The sequence below is a fragment of the Microplitis demolitor genome, chromosome 10 (genome assembly GCF_026212275.2).
Source record: "Microplitis demolitor isolate Queensland-Clemson2020A chromosome 10, iyMicDemo2.1a, whole genome shotgun sequence".
Classification (NCBI taxonomy): Eukaryota; Metazoa; Arthropoda; class Insecta; order Hymenoptera; family Braconidae; genus Microplitis; species Microplitis demolitor.
In genome coordinates, this window is record NC_068554.1 from 1,506,876 (window position 1) to 1,528,331 (window position 21,456).

Sequence of the window (21,456 nt, forward strand, 5' to 3'; positions counted from 1 at the left end):
AATAAATTATTGTAAATTAAAGAATTAATATAATTAACATGATTTAATTGTTTACAATCAATAGCATATGTATATATATATATATATACATTAGAATTAGTCTCTATATGTTTAACTGTCCGATGGTATTTATAGATCTTCAGATCCCCACTATTATGATCACGCTGTTACTTAACGGTTTCGAGAAAATGTACAACAAATCAGTATCAGTTGTTGATCAACTTCCACAGAGTCGATATTTAAAGCGAGTGTCCACAACTCAGAAACCATTAAAATAATTAAATAACAACTTGGAATAAATAACAAAAGTTAACCTACATTTATAAATTTCACTAAAATAAATATAAAATACTTCACTAATCCACTTATGAACTTGCAATCTTGCCATGTCGGATTTATAACTCAGCATTATTTTTAAGTATCACGTGCACAGTGCGAGTAGAAAGTTTTAATTTGTTTTTAATATCAAACCTTATCATAGTGTCGATACAGCTCAAGCATGTTATAACTATAGTTAAGTTCATTATCTAGTTTCGAATCTCACGATTCATCGGCAGTGATAATAAAAATTTTAACTCCAAACATGGTATCTTCAGCCGTATAAATTTACGTGAGTACTTTAATTTATATGTCTCTACTTGTTTTTATTGATAAATTTACGATTTTCGCTCATAAAATCTCTTAGGTTTCGAATTAAGACCGCGTAATATAAAAATTTAAAAATATATTTTCAAAGAACAAGATACAATGTCAACTATCGCGTCATCGATTAGCAGAAAATTTTTTCAATCATCAATCAAATATATATATATATATATATATCGTATAAAAAATATTCTATACTAGGCTTTATAGATTATTGACAGCTAATTAGCGCTTTGTACGATGTCAGGTGAATTTAAGTAATAAAACCTACAACATGACCTTGTAGCAAATGTTACTTTGTAGTAAGTTGTTTTCGTCGTCGCCGTGTTAGGTATGTACCTATATAACGACAGTTAATGTTTCTCACTTGATCAACCAGCAACGAGCTTGGTTAAGTGTATTGTGTGCTTTGTACGCGGTTTTTAAATAAATCGGTGACAAGTACTAGTTACTCAGTGTTCAGTTTCTACTGACCGCGGTGTAACTGACCAATCAAACTTTCAGTCAAACATTCACACATTACAAGTTAACTGTAGACATAGACTAGACTCAACTAGTGTTGGATGTCAAACAGTATTTTGTTCTATCGATTCTGCCATTGGTCGATAGTTAACTGTAACCCGGGTATATATTTATGTATGTTTAGTATTTAAAGTTACATATGTGAAATATAATCTGTAGCATTTGTGATGTATGTAGTATATATACGTTTTTTTTTTACAAAAATCTAAATGAAGAAATGAGTGTGAGTAGACAAATTTTAAATTATTAATTAATGGAGTAAATAATTAATAAAATTAAATTTTGAAAAAATGGGTATTTAAAAAATTTTGAAATTAATGAGTGCATTTTTTTTTAATATATTTTTTTTTTTTATTTATTCTATTTTTTTCTGTCTGCTCACACTGATGGTGATGAATCGAAATACCGGCAACTGTTTGATAGAACTATTGCATAATTAGATGCTGGAGAAACTAAAATACTATATAGTATTTATGAAAGTTGTGAAATTAAATAAAATAATACGGGTTACAAATATAAGGAATTTATGATATTTGTTTTTCTAACCGTGAGAAAAATAAATATTACTGTAGAAAAGTAATAATTATATATTTTTATGTACTATGAAAATAAATATCTATAAATAAACTTGTTTAATAGTCGCGGACTTTTCATAACAGAAAAAAAAAATATATATATGTATATGTGAAGATGAACTGTGGAAACGGTCGATACGACCTTGCAAAGTCAGTGCCATCAAATAAATTTTTAGCGTATATACTTGTTTAAATACGTTAGTATACAAAGAAGCCTTTATTTATAAATGGATTTAGTGTCTGTTCAAATCCACGTGCACGAGTTAATAGTCGTATCACAAAATAAACTAAACTACGCACAATATTCCCGCATAAACATATACATATATATATATATATTAGGACATTGAAAATTTTTTTTGACCCTTTAAAAGTATCTTTGAGACAAAAAAAAATTTTCTACGCAAAAAAAGTCATTTATCTCAATAACAGAGTCGGCTAAAAAGAGGATCCCCATTCTCATACAATTAAAATAAAAAAAAAATTTTTTTTTATCTTAAACTTGAATCAGAACAGATCAGAAAAATAAACCCATAGAAAAACAGACAATTTCAAACGAGTGTATTTTTTTTTTTGGTTTTTTCATAATTAATTTTCACATATTTTAAATGCAACAAAATCCCTAAATAATAAAACTCATTAATACGAAAACTTTTTTTCATACATTATATATTATAATAAATCAAGTATCATATGATGAGTAATCCTATCCTGACGTAATAAAAAAAAAAAGAACCATGTGACTTGATGAAAAAAAGCGATAAAAAATGATGATTATGCAGCATTAAATATGGAAACTTTTTTTTCATAATAAAATATCGAATTTAATTAAATTATTTAAAAATATAGTACAAAGTATCGATAAAGCAACAATGCAATAAACAATAGGCATTTTATTGTCGATATAATATATATATATATATATGATTTATGTTAATACATTAAACCCTCAGTGCGCGACTAGTTATTGCACCGGATATATCACATGCAAATGAATTAAACAGAGCTGAATTAAATCGTCGAAAGTTCTGGGTTATCCGTGCAATAGTAAAATTTATCATCGCGAGTTTTATTAAACCATTGGATTCTTACTTTCAATTTTTTATTTTTTTTATTTTAAATAAATATTGAAGGCCGGTTATAAATGCAGAAAAATATTTATTATTTTAATACCTATTATTTATTTACGTACTGCCTTTTTTTTTTCACAACCTATTTGTTAGAGAATTTCCGTATTTTGTCATTAGTCGCATGTGGATATAAATATAATGAGCAATATATATAAGATGTGGAGGTCGGTAATATCATGGCCGAAGATCGAGGCTCCTTATTACATTACACCGATGTCTGCCTCTAAATTAACACACTCGTCTATTTTTATAAAGACAGTCGCTAGTTTACTCACTTTTCTACTCATATATATGCATATATATATGGATGTATGCCGATATATGTATGCACATAATTACTGTTGCAATATAAACGAATGAACAAAACGTTTACTCAGTAGATGCCAATAATTATTCAATTACATTATTAACGTATTGAGTGTCAAGAGAGCTACTTTATAAACTTGCATTCGTATCATATTATTATTAACTAATAAATAATGCATAGAAATTTTTTCCGCCATTTGATGTGGGAATTTAATGTCAGTTAATTTTCATCATAATAATTTGCATTATTATTGTATAGTTGAATGATAAATAATTAATTAAAGACTTTAATTATTTATTTATTATTTTTTTTGGAAATTTATTTTAATAATAATTTTTATAATTTAATTTATTGTGAATTAATTTAATTTATTTATATCAGAGATTATTTATAATTTATTTGATGCTTATGAAAATTAAATTTTAAATATTAATATAAATATTTTTTTTATTTTTGTCAAATAATTTAAACGCGCGCGCAATTATTTTAAAATTATTGGAAGAGTTTTTTCTCCATAGTCAGTTTTAAATTTTTTTTTGCTTCGATAATAAATTATTTAAATGAAACAGATTTAAGTTTTGTAACAAATAGCGAAAAAACAAAATATGTAAGAGTTGAATTAAAAAATAATGAATATGATATTTGTGAATATATGAAACAGAAAAAAAGGTGAAAATAGATATTCTATTTCTTTTTAAGCTGGTTGAATCCTCTAAAACTGTACGCGCGTATTAATTTACGAGGTCTCTTTGCTGTATATACCCAGCAGCGTACGTTCGGAAATATCGACCATTAGTATCGGAAATTCAATTGGGATATCGCATTTATTTTGGAATACTATCACTATTGCTACTCTTTGGTCAATTCATAAAAGCTTTGGGTGTCAATACACCCATACTAGGCATTGACGTGAACATCAGTTTATTTTATTTGGTCACTTTATTTATACATATATATTTTTTTAATTTTATGCTCCTATCCCATTTGGATTTTACCACCGAAATACATATTTTTATCTTTGCATTGAAAATAAAAATTATATTTACCATTCCAATGAAGTCGTCTTAAAATATTTTTAAATTTATATTTTAATTTAAATTCTCATTATTAATTTCACTTAATCTTTTTGTAATTATTATTTTATTATATTATAGATGGAAAATATTATCAAATAAAATATTTAATTTCAAACCCGTTTTAGCTGGAATTTAAACAATAATTTATAAATATATATGTATGTATATAAAAATAAGAGATCATATCCGTATACGAAAATTGGCCATATATGTTTCATATGTGTTTCATATATAACCACAAACAGAGTATATATGGTATATATATACATATATGGCCAATTTTCATATATGCTTCATATATGAGTATATGATTTATTTTTCACCGGTATACTATAGTATAACAGCAATTTACTTTCCGCAGTTTCAATAAAAAAATATAGAAAAAGATAGAGATAGAGGGGAGGGGGGAGGGTTAAAGTGACCCCTTCTTAAAACATCTGGTTAATTTAAAAATTCAAAAATTTTTTATAAAAAATTTCAAAAGGCTCATTTTGCCCCGTGATGTCTAAACTGCCACTCTACAATATTTGAATTTTTTTTCGCGGGCTTGCTATCAAATTTAAATTTTTGATACCTGAATTAGTTAATGATTAATAAGTCGCCGGACGAGTATTAAATTTGAATAATTAATTCCAAACTCTTGATTTACTGAATTTACTTATTAATTTTTATCCATTTTATAACGATTTTTGTTTGACAGTTCACTAATGTGGGATAAAAGAAAAAAAAACACGTTTTCGGTAAAAACAAGTTGCGCATGATAAAGATTTAAGAGATAAATGAATGGAATTTTTCTGTTGTTTTTCTTATTTTTTCGGTTCAAGAGTTGTGTTTTATATTGTACATATATTTAAAGATACTAAAGTAGGTATACATGTTGTTGGAAGAGTGCAAAGTAAAGCTGACACGAGGGCCGGCGATTCGTTTACTACGTCATTTGCCTTACCCAAAATATCCTTCCTCGCCAGACCAGTTTTGTTATTCTCGAAGCCAGTCTTTATCTTCACTTCCTTACATTAGGCTTTCCGTTGCATCAGTCGGTTCTTTTAAGCTTCAGTGACTGTAACGTTCTTTGGAATATAAATCCAGTAACTTGGTAACTACTAACGATAATTCGAAATTTTAATTAACCGAGTCCGAAAATTAAATTAACTGACTATTTGTGAGAAAAATTTCGTTAGTTTTTTTTTTTTTTATTTCCTCATTAATTAAGTTATAATTCGCTCGTTGCTAAGTAATTTACCGTTGGTTTACTCTTCCTCAAAGTTTAGTAATAAGCTGTGATGAAAAAGTGTCACTTCGAACCAACCCCGTTTCCTATGGTAATTCAACTCTCAAAGCTCGTCTACGGTCCAACTTATACTTTTTTTTTTAAATTATAGTGTAATTGCTTCGCGTGCGTGTCACTTTTCAAATATTTATTTAAATGTTTGTTGCTGTGTTAATAGAAGTGAGAGTTTTAAACCGGAATCAGAAATCCAAAAAATAGGCAAAATATACTATTTTGTAGGAAATTTTAAGGGCTACAAAATCATTTCTTATCATTTTTAGTGTATCTTTGATCAGTAACGCAGAATTTCAATTTTTTAAGTCAAAAACCTGAAGACTGTCAAATTGTTATCGAACTCATAGAAAATGATTTTTTTTTTTAATGAATTTTTGGGTCAGAAAAAAAATTTTGAAAAATAGGAAAAATATACTATTTTATAGGAAATTTAAAGGGCTACAAAATTGTTTATTATCATTTTTAACGTATCTTTGATCAGTAACGTAGAATTTTAATTTTTAAGTCGTGAATTCAAAAATTCTTGATTTCTCCAGAATTATAAATTGAATTTTTTTTTTTTTTGTATTTTTTAAAACACTAGGGTTCTTACTTTTCACCCTCAATTAAAATTGAATACTTCTATAAACTCAATGTCTTGAGGATTGAAAAAAAAAATGATCACTATATTATTTAAAAAATTAAACATAGACGTCACTAACGAAAATATTTTCAAAATGAATAATAAAAAAATATTATTTTTGTAAAAATAATTTTTTAAATGCATTATTAATAGAATACATGAAAAGATTCATAAAAGTGAATATTTACATAAAAATATTTCTTTGAAGGTTAGTAAAACGTATTTTACCGTCAACTTATCATAAAAAATTTATTAGTGGTTTTAAATAATTTTCATTATTTTTTTTATTTAAATTTATATATTTTTTTCTTATTTACTGCTAATTTATTTAACAGCATAACATCTTCTATTGTTTAATTATAAGTCCCCGTCAAATAAAGTTTAAAGTTAATGCGCAAAACGACCGGCTGTGACAACATTTTCATCTAAAAAAAATTATAAAATAAATAAACACTCGGACATGATCACTGATGAAAATATATTCAAAGAGTTGCCTACAATTTTGCATACTATTTATTTAAAGATAGAAAAAAATCGAAAACTCGTATTACTTTTTTTTTTTACTGGTCTCTTCACTCGAACCTTCTTTACTTTATCTCTTTTACCGTTCGATACCGTCACACATTATCCGATAACATGACAATAATTTGCAATGTAAAGTAAAACTTACGTTCACTTTACATGCAATTTCCGTTGATTACTATCAAAATTTAGTTTGCGCGTAAAAATTACGTATTCAGCTATAATATATACCATATAAATATACTATTTAATTAACTTGCAGTAAACATTTTCACATAAATTCAAATAATTATTTAAATTTAATACTTTGATATTTTCACATTTTATGTAAACTTACTGGAAAAAAGTATTTATATATGTATATATAAATAACTACATATATATTTTTAGTCGTAAAGTTCAAGAAAAAATAATTTTTTCAATTGTGTTCTTTGTAATTAATTTTATAAATATTCAAAATTTTACTGTAGAAATTACTTAGTACTCATATATTTTAAATAAGAGTTAGACGTCACTAAAAATATATAAGATATGTACGGTATTCCCTCAGTAATTTACCTGAACATTTGAGGGATGAAAGTACAATTTATAGTACGAAAAAAGAAAAGAAGGTGAAAATAAAATTTAAAAGAATGCATCTGAATTTTTTTCAGATTTCTAAAAATTTTACACAAAAGATATGACGTCTGTGTACGTCATGGGATATTCGGGCCTCCTTTAAAAATATTTTCACAAGAGTCATAAAATTTATGTCCTTTTATCCCGAAGGACTGAAAAAAATTGAATTAACGAAAAAAATTACGTTTTTTTTTTTTTACGACCCATTTTACCCCTATTTTCTTATTCCTACTGAATTTTTAAAGACTAAATTTAAGTTAATACACAAATGGACTAAAACAATCCATTGATTTGGAAAAGTTAATCCAAGTACTCAACACTCTCTCTCTCTCTCTGTCTCTTTTATTCAATCAACTCGTCTAGTAAATACCGCTATCACTACATAGATCAACTTCAATCTATTTACAACAGTTAGTAGTGCTCTAAAGTAAACAAATAAAAAAAAAAAAATAGACTCGAGAAGCTAGTATTTTCTCAACGAGTTCGTTTAACTGAAAATTAACGAAATAACATATCGACATTACGATAAATATATACATATATATGTGAGCAAGAAGTTACAACAAACTGGTTATTTTACTAGTAATTTTTCTTCACGTTTATTACAAAAATTAAAAAAAAAAAAAACTTGAAAAAAAAAAAAAAAAATTATATAGAAACGAAGAAATAGCCTGCATTCTATTTCCTCTTTACGATTTCTACCTTCTGCTGTGTAAAATTACTGAGATCCGATTATACTGTATACGCGAACTTCATTCCATTCTATTTCCGGTATTTTTTATTATTATTATTATTATTATCATTATAGTTATGATAATGTTTTTTTTTTATTTTTTGATAACATTCTCAAAGGTTTACTGTACGTAATACTTGATGATTAAAATATATAAAGTAAATATCATGAGCAAGATAAAAAAAAATTTAATAAAAATAGTAAACATGAAAATAAAATGTAATTGAAAAATTAAATTTTTATTTTTATATCACAATATTAATTTTCTTGCTTTATTATTGAATGTCATAAAATGCAGCCTTTGAAAAAGTTTCAATTGAAAAAAAAAAAAAAAGTAGGAATGAGAATAAAAATAATTATATCAAAAATTAAAATAAATGTTTGTCGACCATTTATTTTTCAATTTGTTTCATCGATTTTAATTATTTAGTATAGATTTATAAAATGATTAATTTTTTTTTTCATCTCCTTTTCGGTAGAAATTTTTTTTTATATTCGCGGCCCATTTTAACAGTGAATTTTTTATGGTTTTTAATAAAAATTCAGATAAAAAAAATTTTAAATTGGCCTCTGTTCAAACTGACCAACTTTTCCCGCCTTTACCAACAAACGGTAATTAAAAAACCAAAATTTGCTTCAGTAGTGGTCTCACCCTTCCCCAGAGTTGCTCATATATATCTTTGTTTATATTTACTGTACATAAATAAATAATTGCTTGTATTAAATAAATGTTTATAATTATTTTTTTTAAAAGAGACAAAATAAATAAATAAGGTAAATATATAAATATAATAAATGAAGGAAATTGAAATACACACGTGTACAAACATAATTGGTTTTTCAACAAATAGAATTGGTGGGTAATATTGCATGAATACCAGGTTAAATTTATTGCGATATATATATATAGAGTGAGAGTTTGTTAGGAGAAAAAAAATAGAGAAAGACCGACAATGACGTTAAAGAGTAGGAGGAAGAGTAGGTTGAGTGAAAAGAGGATGAGGACAAGTTCATAATTAATTAAATCGTTCTTCTCCCAAAGCCCCACTCTCTCTCTATATATATATATTTATATAATATCTATATAACGGTTTGTGCACATTTCTTTTTCAAATTACCCGTTGGCGCACCGACGTTCGCTATACATATATACATTTTCTGTTTAAACTTCGGCAATATCACGGCGTGTTCCTCATCATGTCTTTTGGAAAACTTTTCGGACACCGACGAAAAGTCTGCGTTTCATTTCCGCACAAAAATTAAACAATTTTAATTCTTAGATTTAAAATGAATTTCATTTTTTTCTCCAATATATATATGAGGTGTTTTCATACTAATTATTCTAGTCTTCAGCTTTTGATATTTAAAATTTTATTATCATGAACATATGTCATATTAAATAATAAACAACTTATTAATTTGAACGCGACACAAGTGATTATCAGGTGCGAGAACGGATGTGAGAATAATCAACGAGCGTTTATTTCGGCATAAAAAAAAAATAAGAAACACATTAAAATTAAATTTATGTATGAGTTGGTAATTATTATTTATTATTTGTTCTTTTTTGTTGTTGCGGATGTTATTTAATTGCCGGATGAGAATAAGATAGTCTTTTGTATATATCATATGTATACTGACAGTAGATAAATTGACTGTTATTACTATTATTTTTTATATTAATGACAAATTACTGCCTATTCATTTTTCACACTATCTATTAATATTGACACCTCTAATTATATATATATATATATACAATTTACTTGGTCAACTGTAAAAAATTATAAGAAAATTCAGAGTGAATATGGATTTTTATTTCTAATCCACATTTATTCTGCTCCAGAATTTTAATTTCAAAATAAATTTCCCTTCGGAATGAATTTCCACCCATGGGTAAAATTTAAAAATTTTTCAACCTTCAAAACCGAATAATTCCCTATCTATATACATGTAAAAATAATGTTACTACACATAGTGGCCACCTGACTCTTATCACCAACTTATTTTCTTATCTATATTATGCCTTATCAATATTATCAAATTACCGATACTTATTAGTAATTACTCAATAGTAACTACAAAAGTCCAAGTTAAACAGTAGATTTCAAACAAACTAGATCATTATTCTTTAACTGTCTTTGCAAAGGTGTCTACTGACCTTCAGAAAAAGCGAAAAAAATTCCAGTCATTAAACTTATGTTATATGAGTAAAATATTTAAACAATTAATGGTCCATTGAGTTCGTGAAGGGAAAAAAATAATTATAATAAATGTGTTTACAACTCAGCAGTCAACAGACTAGAGTAAGAGAAAAAACCAGTCAGTAGCATATGTGATATGTAAACGGCACATACTCTGTGTCGTTGAATGTAACGATACACTCATGATAAACACGTGATTGTCGCGCACGTGACACCTTCATTGCTGATGAAATACATCAACAACACTATTCAAAATATACACATATATATAATGGGTTGTATGTATATATATTAAAGAGAAAGACCAAAGACGGTTTATTTTAAATTTATTTGCTTCGGGATCATCATTCGGTATATCATGTCAAGTATTTTAACACACTTGTTCAAATACATTTTATTTATCTTTGTGTGTTTAGGCCTTTTGTTTAATATTTTGTTCGCTCATTGGTAATTTAAAAAAAATTTTTTTTTATTCATATGCACGAATTTAAATTTATTTTTAAGCACTGGGTGTTTATAAAATTTAGTTACTATTTTTATTTAATTTTCAAAAAGAAAAGTCCAGAATGTACCCAAAAAATTTTTTTAAAAAGAATTTTAATTTTTAAAATTTTTTTATGACTCATTTTGCCCCGCACTAAAAATTTTTCTTTACCTGAGTTATTTTGGTACCAAATATTTATCTGGGAACTCAAAAATAAGTATAACTTCCAGTATAAAAAATTTTTTTTCTTAACGATGCATTACACCCCCCCCCTCCCTTTCTATGGTGACTCAAAAATTTTCGACGCTAATAATCACCAAAAGTTACATTTAATAAAAAATAACATCTTTAATACCGTCTACTAGTCAATTTTCATATATTATTTACCAACTCATACATTTAGCAACTTTGTAACTATGAAATATATAAAATTAAATTTCAGTACTTAATTAAAAAGTTTCGTGTCCACTTGACTCGACATATATTTTAATTCTGACGATTTTCTCCATTTACTGTTACGTTTAAATCTCTATTTTATTTTCTTACTTTTACTTTCTTTATCACCCGTTAATCTCAAAGTCTATGCCTGATTTTGGATCCACGCCAGTATTTTTATTTTTTTCTTATACTTTATTTTTTATCTTACATCCGAATTCACAACAAAGAAATTTAATCGCGAATTATACCCACTATCTATCTACCTCCTTCATATTTATTAAAAATAAATTTATATAGATATACATTTATATCCATATCGAACGTTAAATATTAAGATGAATCACTTTAATGATAATTTCTTATGTCTTCATTTTATTTATCATAAAAAAAAAATTGATTTATTTATTTACTTATAAAATTTATTATGCTACATATTAAATACCCGTTGATATATTTATAGCATGCTTAACTCAATAACTCAATTTGTCTATCACTTAATTATCATTTTTAATAAAATATATGTGGAAATCTCTTATAATTTTCTCTGCAAACATTAATTTCCATTTTTAAATATTTTTAATTTTATTTATTTTTACCAAACAATGTCCCGAGATTATTATGCTAAATTATTATTGCATGATTTAATCTTACATATTTAACGTTTTATAATAAAATTTTTTATCAACATTAAACTCAATAAACAAACAGACAAATATTTGATGAGCATTTAACTCGGCATTCAAATCAAGACATTAGCTTAATTGTTAATCTTTAACTTTTTATTTAGTTATGGAAAACTTTTAAGTCTTCTAAACATTCCAGTTAATGTATGCAAACATTATGATTATTATTATTATTATTATTAATAAGAGAACTTAACTCGAGTTTTAGATAAGACTTTACTATTACAATAGTTAAATATTCAAATAAATAAATATTAATCTGCAATGTCTTACTTTTATTTGAATTTAGTCATGTTGAAAGTTTAATATCTAAAGAAAAGATTTAACTAAAAATTTATCAGGGCTGATCATCAGTGAATGTTCAAAGATATTTTTTATAAATAAACTAAAAGGATTGCGGCTGTGATATTTGATAGGATTTTATTCTACGGTAATCTGAAGGTGATAAAAAAATAATCTGGTCAATTTATTGAGATTTCGGAAAGATATCGTAACTACATATACGAAAAGACGAATCATTGCAAAAAAAAATCATATTCACTGATTGGAGAATTTTTTTTTTTACAAAAGCTACTGGTCGATAAGTGACAGGTGGAAAATTTTTTTATGGACGTAGAATTAGACGAAAAAAAAATTTTGTGATTAGAGGCAACTCATGTAAAAAAAAAAAAAAGATTTGACGAACTATGATCAGAACTAATCTTTTTATCACGGGCTAAAATATGGCAAGAAAAGTTTCTACTTTTTTTTTCGCACTCAAGTGCACTCTTAGTTAATCAGTGAAAAAGTACTGGTAATCAGTATATCACTGATGGTCAGTAGGCATACTTTTCACTGATTCATTTTAAGAATTGGGCAGCCCAGGATTTATTTGTGCAGTTTATTTAAAGGGTTTTTTTTACTTAAATTTGTCAAAAAGTATAAAAAAAACAACATTTTGTTTTACAGTTTTATCAGAAATATTTACAAGATCTAAAAATAGTTACTTTATCTTTTTTTCATAGATATAAAAATTAATATTAAAGAGTTATCAATAAAAAAAAAGTTAGAGTGACGCCTAGGGAAGTTATCATATTAATAAATCTCGCGACAGTGAGATAAAAAGTGAAAAACAAAAGTTTATTGTGTTATATAAAATATATGTGAATTTTTTTCAACCGCAAGATGACCCGATTACTGCTTAACTTTAATTAATCGTGACTAAAATTTCTAGCAACTGCAATAGAACCTTTTTTACTTTATTTTATTCAATGGGTTTTATTTTCACCTTTTTTATAGGTTAGAATGTTTTTAAATTTATCTTGTAACCGCAACAGTGTTTGCAGTTGAAAACACTTACAAACTATACTCACAAGTAACAAAAGTCCACTTATTTTTTTATTCTTATATATATGTTTTAGAAAAAGTTTAAGCTATTTATAGTCACAAGAATGGATCTTAAACAATCACAATTCTCGTTTCGACGATTGAGTTTATTATGACAATAAATAAAGTTAAATTGATACAAATAAAGAAAAATTATTAGTCTTATTGATCTTGAGTTACAAAGCACTAAATTGGCCCTCTAGAGAAAAAATGACAATTATTATTTTTTTCCTCAATCTCAAATTAAGTATTTTGTATCAATTATGACCCAGTCATAAAAAAAAATTTTAATGTCGGGGAAAAATGAGTCAATCATTTTAAAATCAATTAAAAATCATTTAAATAAAAATTCCTAGTTTTCAAAATTTTAAAAAATTTTCCCGCAATTTTGAATCTCCCACATTTTCCAATAGTGTCCGTATGACCCCAATGTACAATTAAAAAAAAGAGAATATATTTTAGAGCCTCCCTCCCCCCCCCCCGTTCTTTCATATAATTTAATAACTGTCTAATTTAATACCATGGATTTATTGAAATAAATTAATTACGCATTGACACTAAAAATAAAAAATTTAGTCAATTATATTAACAAGATAATTATGTGTAGTGTAAAATTTTAATTGATAATTATAATAACTGAGTTATTAAGGTACTGTTGTTGTTATTATTAATAATTAATTAATTGCTCGATAATAATTGTCTATTGATATTGACCGCTCATTAAAAGTTATATTTCCGGGACACTAACTCTATCTTTTCGGATTTCTCTGTCCTTGACCTGTGCGGAAACTAATTGGATTCCAAACATACCTTCTACACAATTATCCCAGTCTATATGATTATTTTTTTATTGTATCATCATCAATAATTGTATTTACTCTGGATAATTAATTACTATTTTATTTACTTCCAATCATTATATTTTTCCAGTACTTAACTCAATTACTGTTTATCATTTTCTCTAGACAATAAACTACTAAATAAATATTAATCTATCATTAATACAATTATTATTGCAGTAATGTAAATAAATATAACATTTGATACAAACGGCAGCTCGGATTCTAACAAAATCACCCGTTCACGTCTTTAAGTATTTTTTATAAATAAACGACAAGGATTACAGCCATGGTATTTTATAGGGTTCTATTCTAGGGTAATCTGAAGGTGATAAAAAAATAATCTAGTCGATTTATTGAGATTACAGAAAGTTATCGTAACTACATACATACGAAAAAACCAAGAGACTGCGGAAAAAAAATTATATCGGACATTTTTTAATGAAAATAAATACTGAACATTTCAAAATACCCTCGGGCTTATGTTTAAAAGTATTTTGTTGATATTAGTGCACTTTTAGATCATGTGAGTGCAGTATTAAATCGTAGGTGACAATTCAAAGCGAACGCATCCAAAAAAATTCTACGCGAAGTAAAAAACTGAAGTCGAAAACTTTCTTTGAGGATTCGAATAATTAAAAATAATCAATTTCTCGGGATAAATAAATAAACTTGTTGACATTACAAGTTAATTTATTTCTCTATCCTCAACATTTTTCTTCTTATTGTCCTCCACATCGTATCACTCAGTGGGCACGTGATTTGGCACGCGACTCGAAATAAATTCAACGCGCAGATGTATTACTCCTAATAGTTAGTGTCGGTTCTTGTTTAATATTGCACACAATGCAGCATTTATCCTATTGCCAGTAATATATATGTATGGTACACTCTGGTAAATCGACAATAACTTTAATATATTGCTGCCTTATACATGTTATATAAATTATTTTATTATTATTATTACTATTATCATAATAATACTATTCTCTCAGTTGTCTTCGGTACTTTTGAGCTGGGTTTAGTTATTCTCTTTGATGTTCATACAATCACGTACGTCAGACAGCGATTCCCGACGTCATGCCCCAAATCTGTCCACTCATTAAAATTCCAAGTCAACAAGTTTTATCGAGCTGCGAGAAATCAACGAGAAAAAAGAATGAAAAAATTTCATTGTACAAAACTAATAGATTTATCAACAAAATTTATGAACAAAATCATGTGTTCAATCCTATCAATCGATAAATTTCAATATACATCAATATTTTGATCTCAAAAATTATTGTTGCCTATTTTCCAATGACTATTACACAAATTTTTACCGATCATAATTAAATTAATTTTTCACCTCTGAATTTAAAATAAAAATTTTTAACAACATCAAAAAATTTAGCTGATTAAAAAAAAATCTTATCAGATATTATTACAATCAAAAAAATAAATGAAATACAAATATTTGCCCACGAGCTATAAGTAACGATGTCAGAAATTAATTTTTTTTTTTTTTCTACCAACTAAATCAATGAAACAATTAAAATTTATCGGCTGAGTCACAAACAACTTAACGAGCACTCGTGAGCACTGAAAAAAACATCAAAAAAAAAAAAAAAAAAAAAAAGTAAGATAAAAGTAAATAACGAAATAAAAAAAAAAAAAAAATAAGAAAAAAAGAAGAAGCAACATGACACGAGTGTATGAGTAATCACAAGCGAATAATTAGTAGCGCATGTGCGTATTAAATGGAAGGGGTTCAAAACCAATGACGAGTAACAACAATCAGCGAATCAAAGTGCTCTCATCTCCACACTTAAATTTTCTCTTACCGCATCTATACAAACTACGACAAATACATTTATCCATCTATTGCATATTATGTATATCTTTCACACATATATCGCACTTATACAATAATAAACAATGTAAGTTATAAGATAAGCCCGCACTTGATGTCAGTTTAATAGTGTAGTATAATATAACACTCGTTACTTATTCAGTACATCATAGTCATCCAGTTTACACAGACGTCCTCGTCTCTTTGACTATTCGAGATCATTCACGCGCTAATTAATAATCATTAATTATTACTTTAGCTATTAATTATTATTTAAACCACGTGTTTTTTTTTTAAACCGGTTCTAATTTCTCTCTATAAACGGAATTTATTCAAATTATCGGTACATAAATATTTAAATGATTTAATTAATTTATTAATAATAAATATGAGCGATCGATAGTAAAATTCCAAATTTTCTATTTATTACTTTGCTATTAATTATCAATCAATTACTTGATACTCTGCTATTATTTGAGATAATTTTTTGGAAACGAATAATCTAATGACATAAATTTTTTTATTTTGCAGAGTGTAAATACGGAGGAAAAGCGATAAACAAAAATCAAAATGGTTATGGAGGCGTCAGCGATGGTAGTTGATTATTTGGTGTTTATTGTGGTAATTGTAATATCATTTGTGGTACCACTGTGGGGTAAATTTCGTGCTAAAAAAAAGGAAACTAAAGCGAGTTATGTATTTGCGACGGGTAGTGTTTCGATGGGAGCAATGATGTTATCGATAGCACGTGGTACGCTCGGCGTAAGATCATTTCTGGGATATCCATCGGAATTGTATTATCATGGTAGTGCCATGTGGGAAACTCTATACGGTATGCTACTGGCATATCCGATTGTATGTTTTATCTTTGTTCCTGTTTATTACAGTCTCGGTATTACTTCTGTTTATCAGTACTTAGACATGAGGTAAATATATATTTCATTTGTAATTATTATTTTTGAGGCAGCTGGATTAATTTTTACCCAATCCGTTCTCGAATTTTTTTTTTTTTACCATAAATCAATTTATCAAATATTTGATTACGTTATTTGCAATTTCATTGCGTATGACAGCTTATATATTTTTTATCTTAAATTTATTTTAGTGTCAACACATTAGAGAAACCTGAGGTAAAATGAATCACTATTTTGAATACATTTTTTTTTTTTTTTTTTTTTTTTCAAAATTTGTGTTTAAGAAATTTGTTAAAAAATGAGGCAAGTTGGCTACTTAGTAGTGTAGCCCAAATTAAAAATTTCGTCGAAATTTTAGTGGGTCAACTTGCCCCTTTAATAGAGATGTAATTAAAAATATTTAAACAAAAATTAATTTTTTTTTTTACAATAGTGTTTTATTTTACTGAGGGTGCTGTCATATTTTTGAATACATGAAAAAAATATATTTTATGTAAGTCGCATAACGACCGGATTGGTTTTTTTTAATTACTTCGGCCTTTAGAATATTGCTATCGCGTATTTTTGTATCATAATCCAATTAATTTTATTATTTTGTTGATTAGATTTCATTCAAAATTAGTTAGATGTCTTGCGAGTTTTTCGTATGTACTGAGAAGTCTTTTGACACTGGCTGTTGTTATTTTCACTCCTTGCGTCGCATTAAATACTGTCATTGGTTTACCTTACTGGGCCAGTATCGTCGGAATGACGACAATATCTGTTATCCTTACGTCATTAGTAAGTGTTTTTAATATATATAATATATTTTTTTAAATTACTCTTATCCCTGCCAAAAATAAATTTATGATTTTTTGATACGCGGGTGGCGCGAAAATATTTAATGACGAAAATTTGAATGAAAGTTTTTAAACTTAGTCATTTCTTACAAGAATCTCGTCGATATGTACTTCCTCAGAAGTCACGGACGATTCATACAACAAAAATTTTATCATACATTCTCAATTACAATAATAATAATAATTATTATTATTATTATTACAGTATTAAGTAAGAGAACTCTCGACTTATGAGCCTCGAGAAATAACTCAATTATTTTATTTCAAATCGAAATCCGAATAATTCAAAAATTCGCACATCCCTAGTACATTTTTTCCAAAGCATCTCATTTTACCCCGCCTTTCTATTAATAATTTTTTTCATACCAAATATTGTAAAAGAGCTCAAAAAAAATTTTGGCAGAGATTGATAATTAATTAATTAATATATCGGTAAACATTTTGACGTCAAGATCTATAATGATAAAAGTAAAGTTTCATTTTTGAATACTAGGGTGGCTTGCAAGCAGCTATTCTGTCAGACGTTATCCAAGGAGTGACAATGATCGGCGTGTCCATTGTTATAATTGTGCAAGGTGTAATCGACGTTGGAGGACCTGGTATAGTTTTCAATGTGACTCATTCACGTGGACGCCTCGATTTTTTGGAGTTAGTATTGCATACTCATTATATACTAAATATACATAATTTATTACCGAGCCATTACATTATCTGCAATCGAATCAGCATTATTGAAATGAATGCCACGAAAATTGGATGCGATTGATAATATCCGATGATAATAATTATTATTTATTGCAGCTTTAATACCGATCCGACTGTACGGGTTACGACAATCTCAGCAACACTGGGTCAATTATTCATGAGCTTGTCGATTTTTGGCTGCCAACAGAATTTCGTACAACGTTATTGCAGTATGAGTAGTAAAAGCAAAGTCAATAAGTGAGTCGACATTACTTTCATTTAAATCTTTATATTTTTTCCGGCAATATTTTTTTTTTTATTCTTGTAATTGAGTCAGAGTAGTTGGGAGCCATATTTTTATTATTGATAAAAAAAATGAATAATTTACGAATTCAATGATTTATTTTCAGAACAATGATGGCGAACATGCCGATCATAACAATCCTCTTTTCTCTATCCTGGGTCGTGGGAATGGTAATATTTGCCGCTTACGCAGACTGTGATCCCTATCAATCGGGATTCATCTCTAAATTCGACGAAATAGTGCCGTTCTACGTCGAGGATAAACTGACCTACCTCCCGGGATTACTGGGTCTAATAATGGCAACGTTATTCAACGGCGCCTTAACTATAGCCGTATCAAATTTGAATTCTCTTGCAACAGTAACGTTTGAAGATTTTCTGAGCCAAATACCAGCCCTGAGCAACCTAAAAGATCGCCAACAACTGCAAGTAATAAAACTCGTTGGTGTAATTTACGGAATACTGATAATCGGCGCCAGTTTTCTCGTCGCCATGTTATCAGGAGTAATAGAATCCTCAATGTTGATGACTTCCGCGACATCGGGCCCTCTGCTGGGGGTATTTGTGCTGGCAATGTTGATCCCATGTGCCAACTGGAAAGGAGCCGCGACCGGAATAATCTTCAGCCATCTTATGTCCCTATGGTTGACATTCGGGCATCTTTCAGTGGTCGACGAAACGGAAACTCTTCCGCTGTCAATTGACGGCTGCACAAACGATTCATTCTCACCTCATCTACGCAAACCCTTGTCAACATTCCCGCTAGATGTCACTCCGGTCCCTTCTCTCAATCTTGACTCAACTAATTTGTTCTCCACAAGTCCCAGTCTACAAGCGGAAGTCTCTGGCCCTCTGGATGTGATCTACAGTATTACTTATATGTATTACGCACTGATTGGTAGCATGACTACGATAATTATTGGTACCATTGTCAGCTTACTCACTGCCGACGAAAAGAAAGACGCTTATGAAGAACATCTGTTGCATCCAATCGCTCTTAAACTTTCAAAACTTATGCCCGGTAAACCAAGACTATTTGCCGAGTCACGTAGACTAGGTGATCATGACACCGACGCCAGCAATCCGGCGTTCCACGGATCAATGACTTCCGTCGACGACGACACAGACGAAATAAACAAATTCAAATTAAATCTAAACAGCAGTGGAGTTGCCAGTGATCCCGAAAGGAATGGCAAACTCGAACAGAATACAGTCGCTTACATGCGGAAACTTGATGCCCTCAAAGAAGTCTCCCTTGAAGTAACCAATGAAGTTGGTAAGGGTACAAAGCTATGATAGACATTAACACGTTCTAATTTGATCAAAAAGTGCTTCAACTTCCCAAGAACGATCTTCCGAACACTATCTTGATAGTACTGATTATTGCTGATATTCGCTGTCGTTGAGGTGCTTTAACCGACTGACGATCTTATTGATCGAGTTATTCGAATTATTATTTCTTAAAAGTTGTGTAAATAACGCATTTTATTATCATTTTTTTTTTTTATAAATTAATTAATGGTAAGAAAATTTAGATAGACAATTAATTATTAACTTTTTTTAGACTCAATTAATTAGTCTTAGATTACTACTATCAAGACAATACTCGTCGACGTTTGTTGATGATTGTTGATCATATATTTGAATGATATATTGTATAGAAGAGTATTAATAAGGGTTAACTTTAATTGATATTGTTAATAAATGCCAAATATATATATTTATGAAAGGAATGAGTAAATAAATATATTTATGATGCCGTACTTAGGTTAGCTATACAATGAATGTGCGTATGGATTATGATGCGTGACGGAGTTTACTTTGTAAAAATTTATATATAAATTAAAATGAAATTTTTTTAATTAATTATGATTGCAATAATTATTGAGAGTGATATTTTACAAATAGATTTATATGGATATTATGTATATGCTCATTAATTAATAAATATAACCGGACAATACGTAATGACGTTGCGAATTAATTTGTCGATTCGTATCGAATTTATACGTTAGTAAATATTAATGTCTAGGTTTTGCGATATTTAGTTTGTAATAAGGGTTAAAATGGTACATTATATTTTTAGTTGACATCCGGGGCAATATGAGACACTATTTTTGAAATAAAACAAATTTTTTTCTATAAATCTGATCGATTTTTCCGTCTTTTTTACAGATAAAAATTTTTTTGACCATAAAAATAGTGTCTTATATTGCCCTGCTCTTTTCTATATGTATACGGATATATAAATATGATATAATACGTAGACTTGATTATATTTTTGTCCATTGAAATTATAAAAATATGAAAAAATGTAAAGAAAATTAGGAATAAAAATAAATGAAATAAAAAAGTTATTTCACGCTTATGGAATTTATAGTTTTTAATTCTCTTGGGGTGGAGACGAGCCTCATTTGAATGCGAAACGTTGAATTTGTTAGTACATAATGTAATATATATTACGGTACAAAGAGTTTTGGAGAGTAGGAAAAAGATAGAGATGAGGAAGAAAGTGTACGAGAGAATAGTAATAATTAATGAGTGGATGAGACACGTGACGTTAGTTTGTGTGGACTTTGTCTTGAATTATTAAGGTCTGAGTACAAAATATTACGCATACTCTTGGATACTTTAATTTACAACCAATTTGTGTAAGGTATTGTAATTAAATCAGGTGATTTTATTTTATATAAATATATCACCTGGATTATGCATAAAGAATATTGTAATTAAATGACGTAAATATTTTTATCAATAATAGTCTGTAATTATTATTATTGTTAATGGATGAAAGTAAAATTGTTGATTTAAAAGTTTGTGACAATAAAATTATTTGA

At 27.7% G+C, this 21,456-nt stretch overlaps 1 protein-coding gene across 3 annotated transcripts; it reads left to right on the top strand.

Moving 5' to 3' along the window:
* Positions 1 to 200: 200 nt before the first annotated feature.
* On the top strand, positions 201 to 21,456 carry LOC103571762 (sodium-coupled monocarboxylate transporter 1). 3 transcript variants are annotated; one of them, XM_053742283.1, is made up of 6 exons: positions 201 to 610; positions 16,411 to 16,805; positions 17,399 to 17,573; positions 18,126 to 18,280; positions 18,434 to 18,574; positions 18,727 to 21,456. In XM_053742283.1, the coding sequence occupies exons 2-6, from the start codon at positions 16,450 to 16,452 to the stop codon at positions 19,913 to 19,915; spliced, it is 2,016 nt and encodes a 671-aa protein (XP_053598258.1). In that variant the 5' UTR covers positions 201 to 610; positions 16,411 to 16,449; the 3' UTR covers positions 19,916 to 21,456. The 3 variants fall into 3 exon arrangements, with proteins under 3 accessions (XP_053598258.1, XP_053598259.1, XP_014297504.1); XM_053742284.1 differs by lacking the exon at positions 201 to 610 and adding an exon at positions 15,871 to 15,967; XM_014442018.2 differs by lacking the exon at positions 201 to 610 and adding an exon at positions 16,027 to 16,222.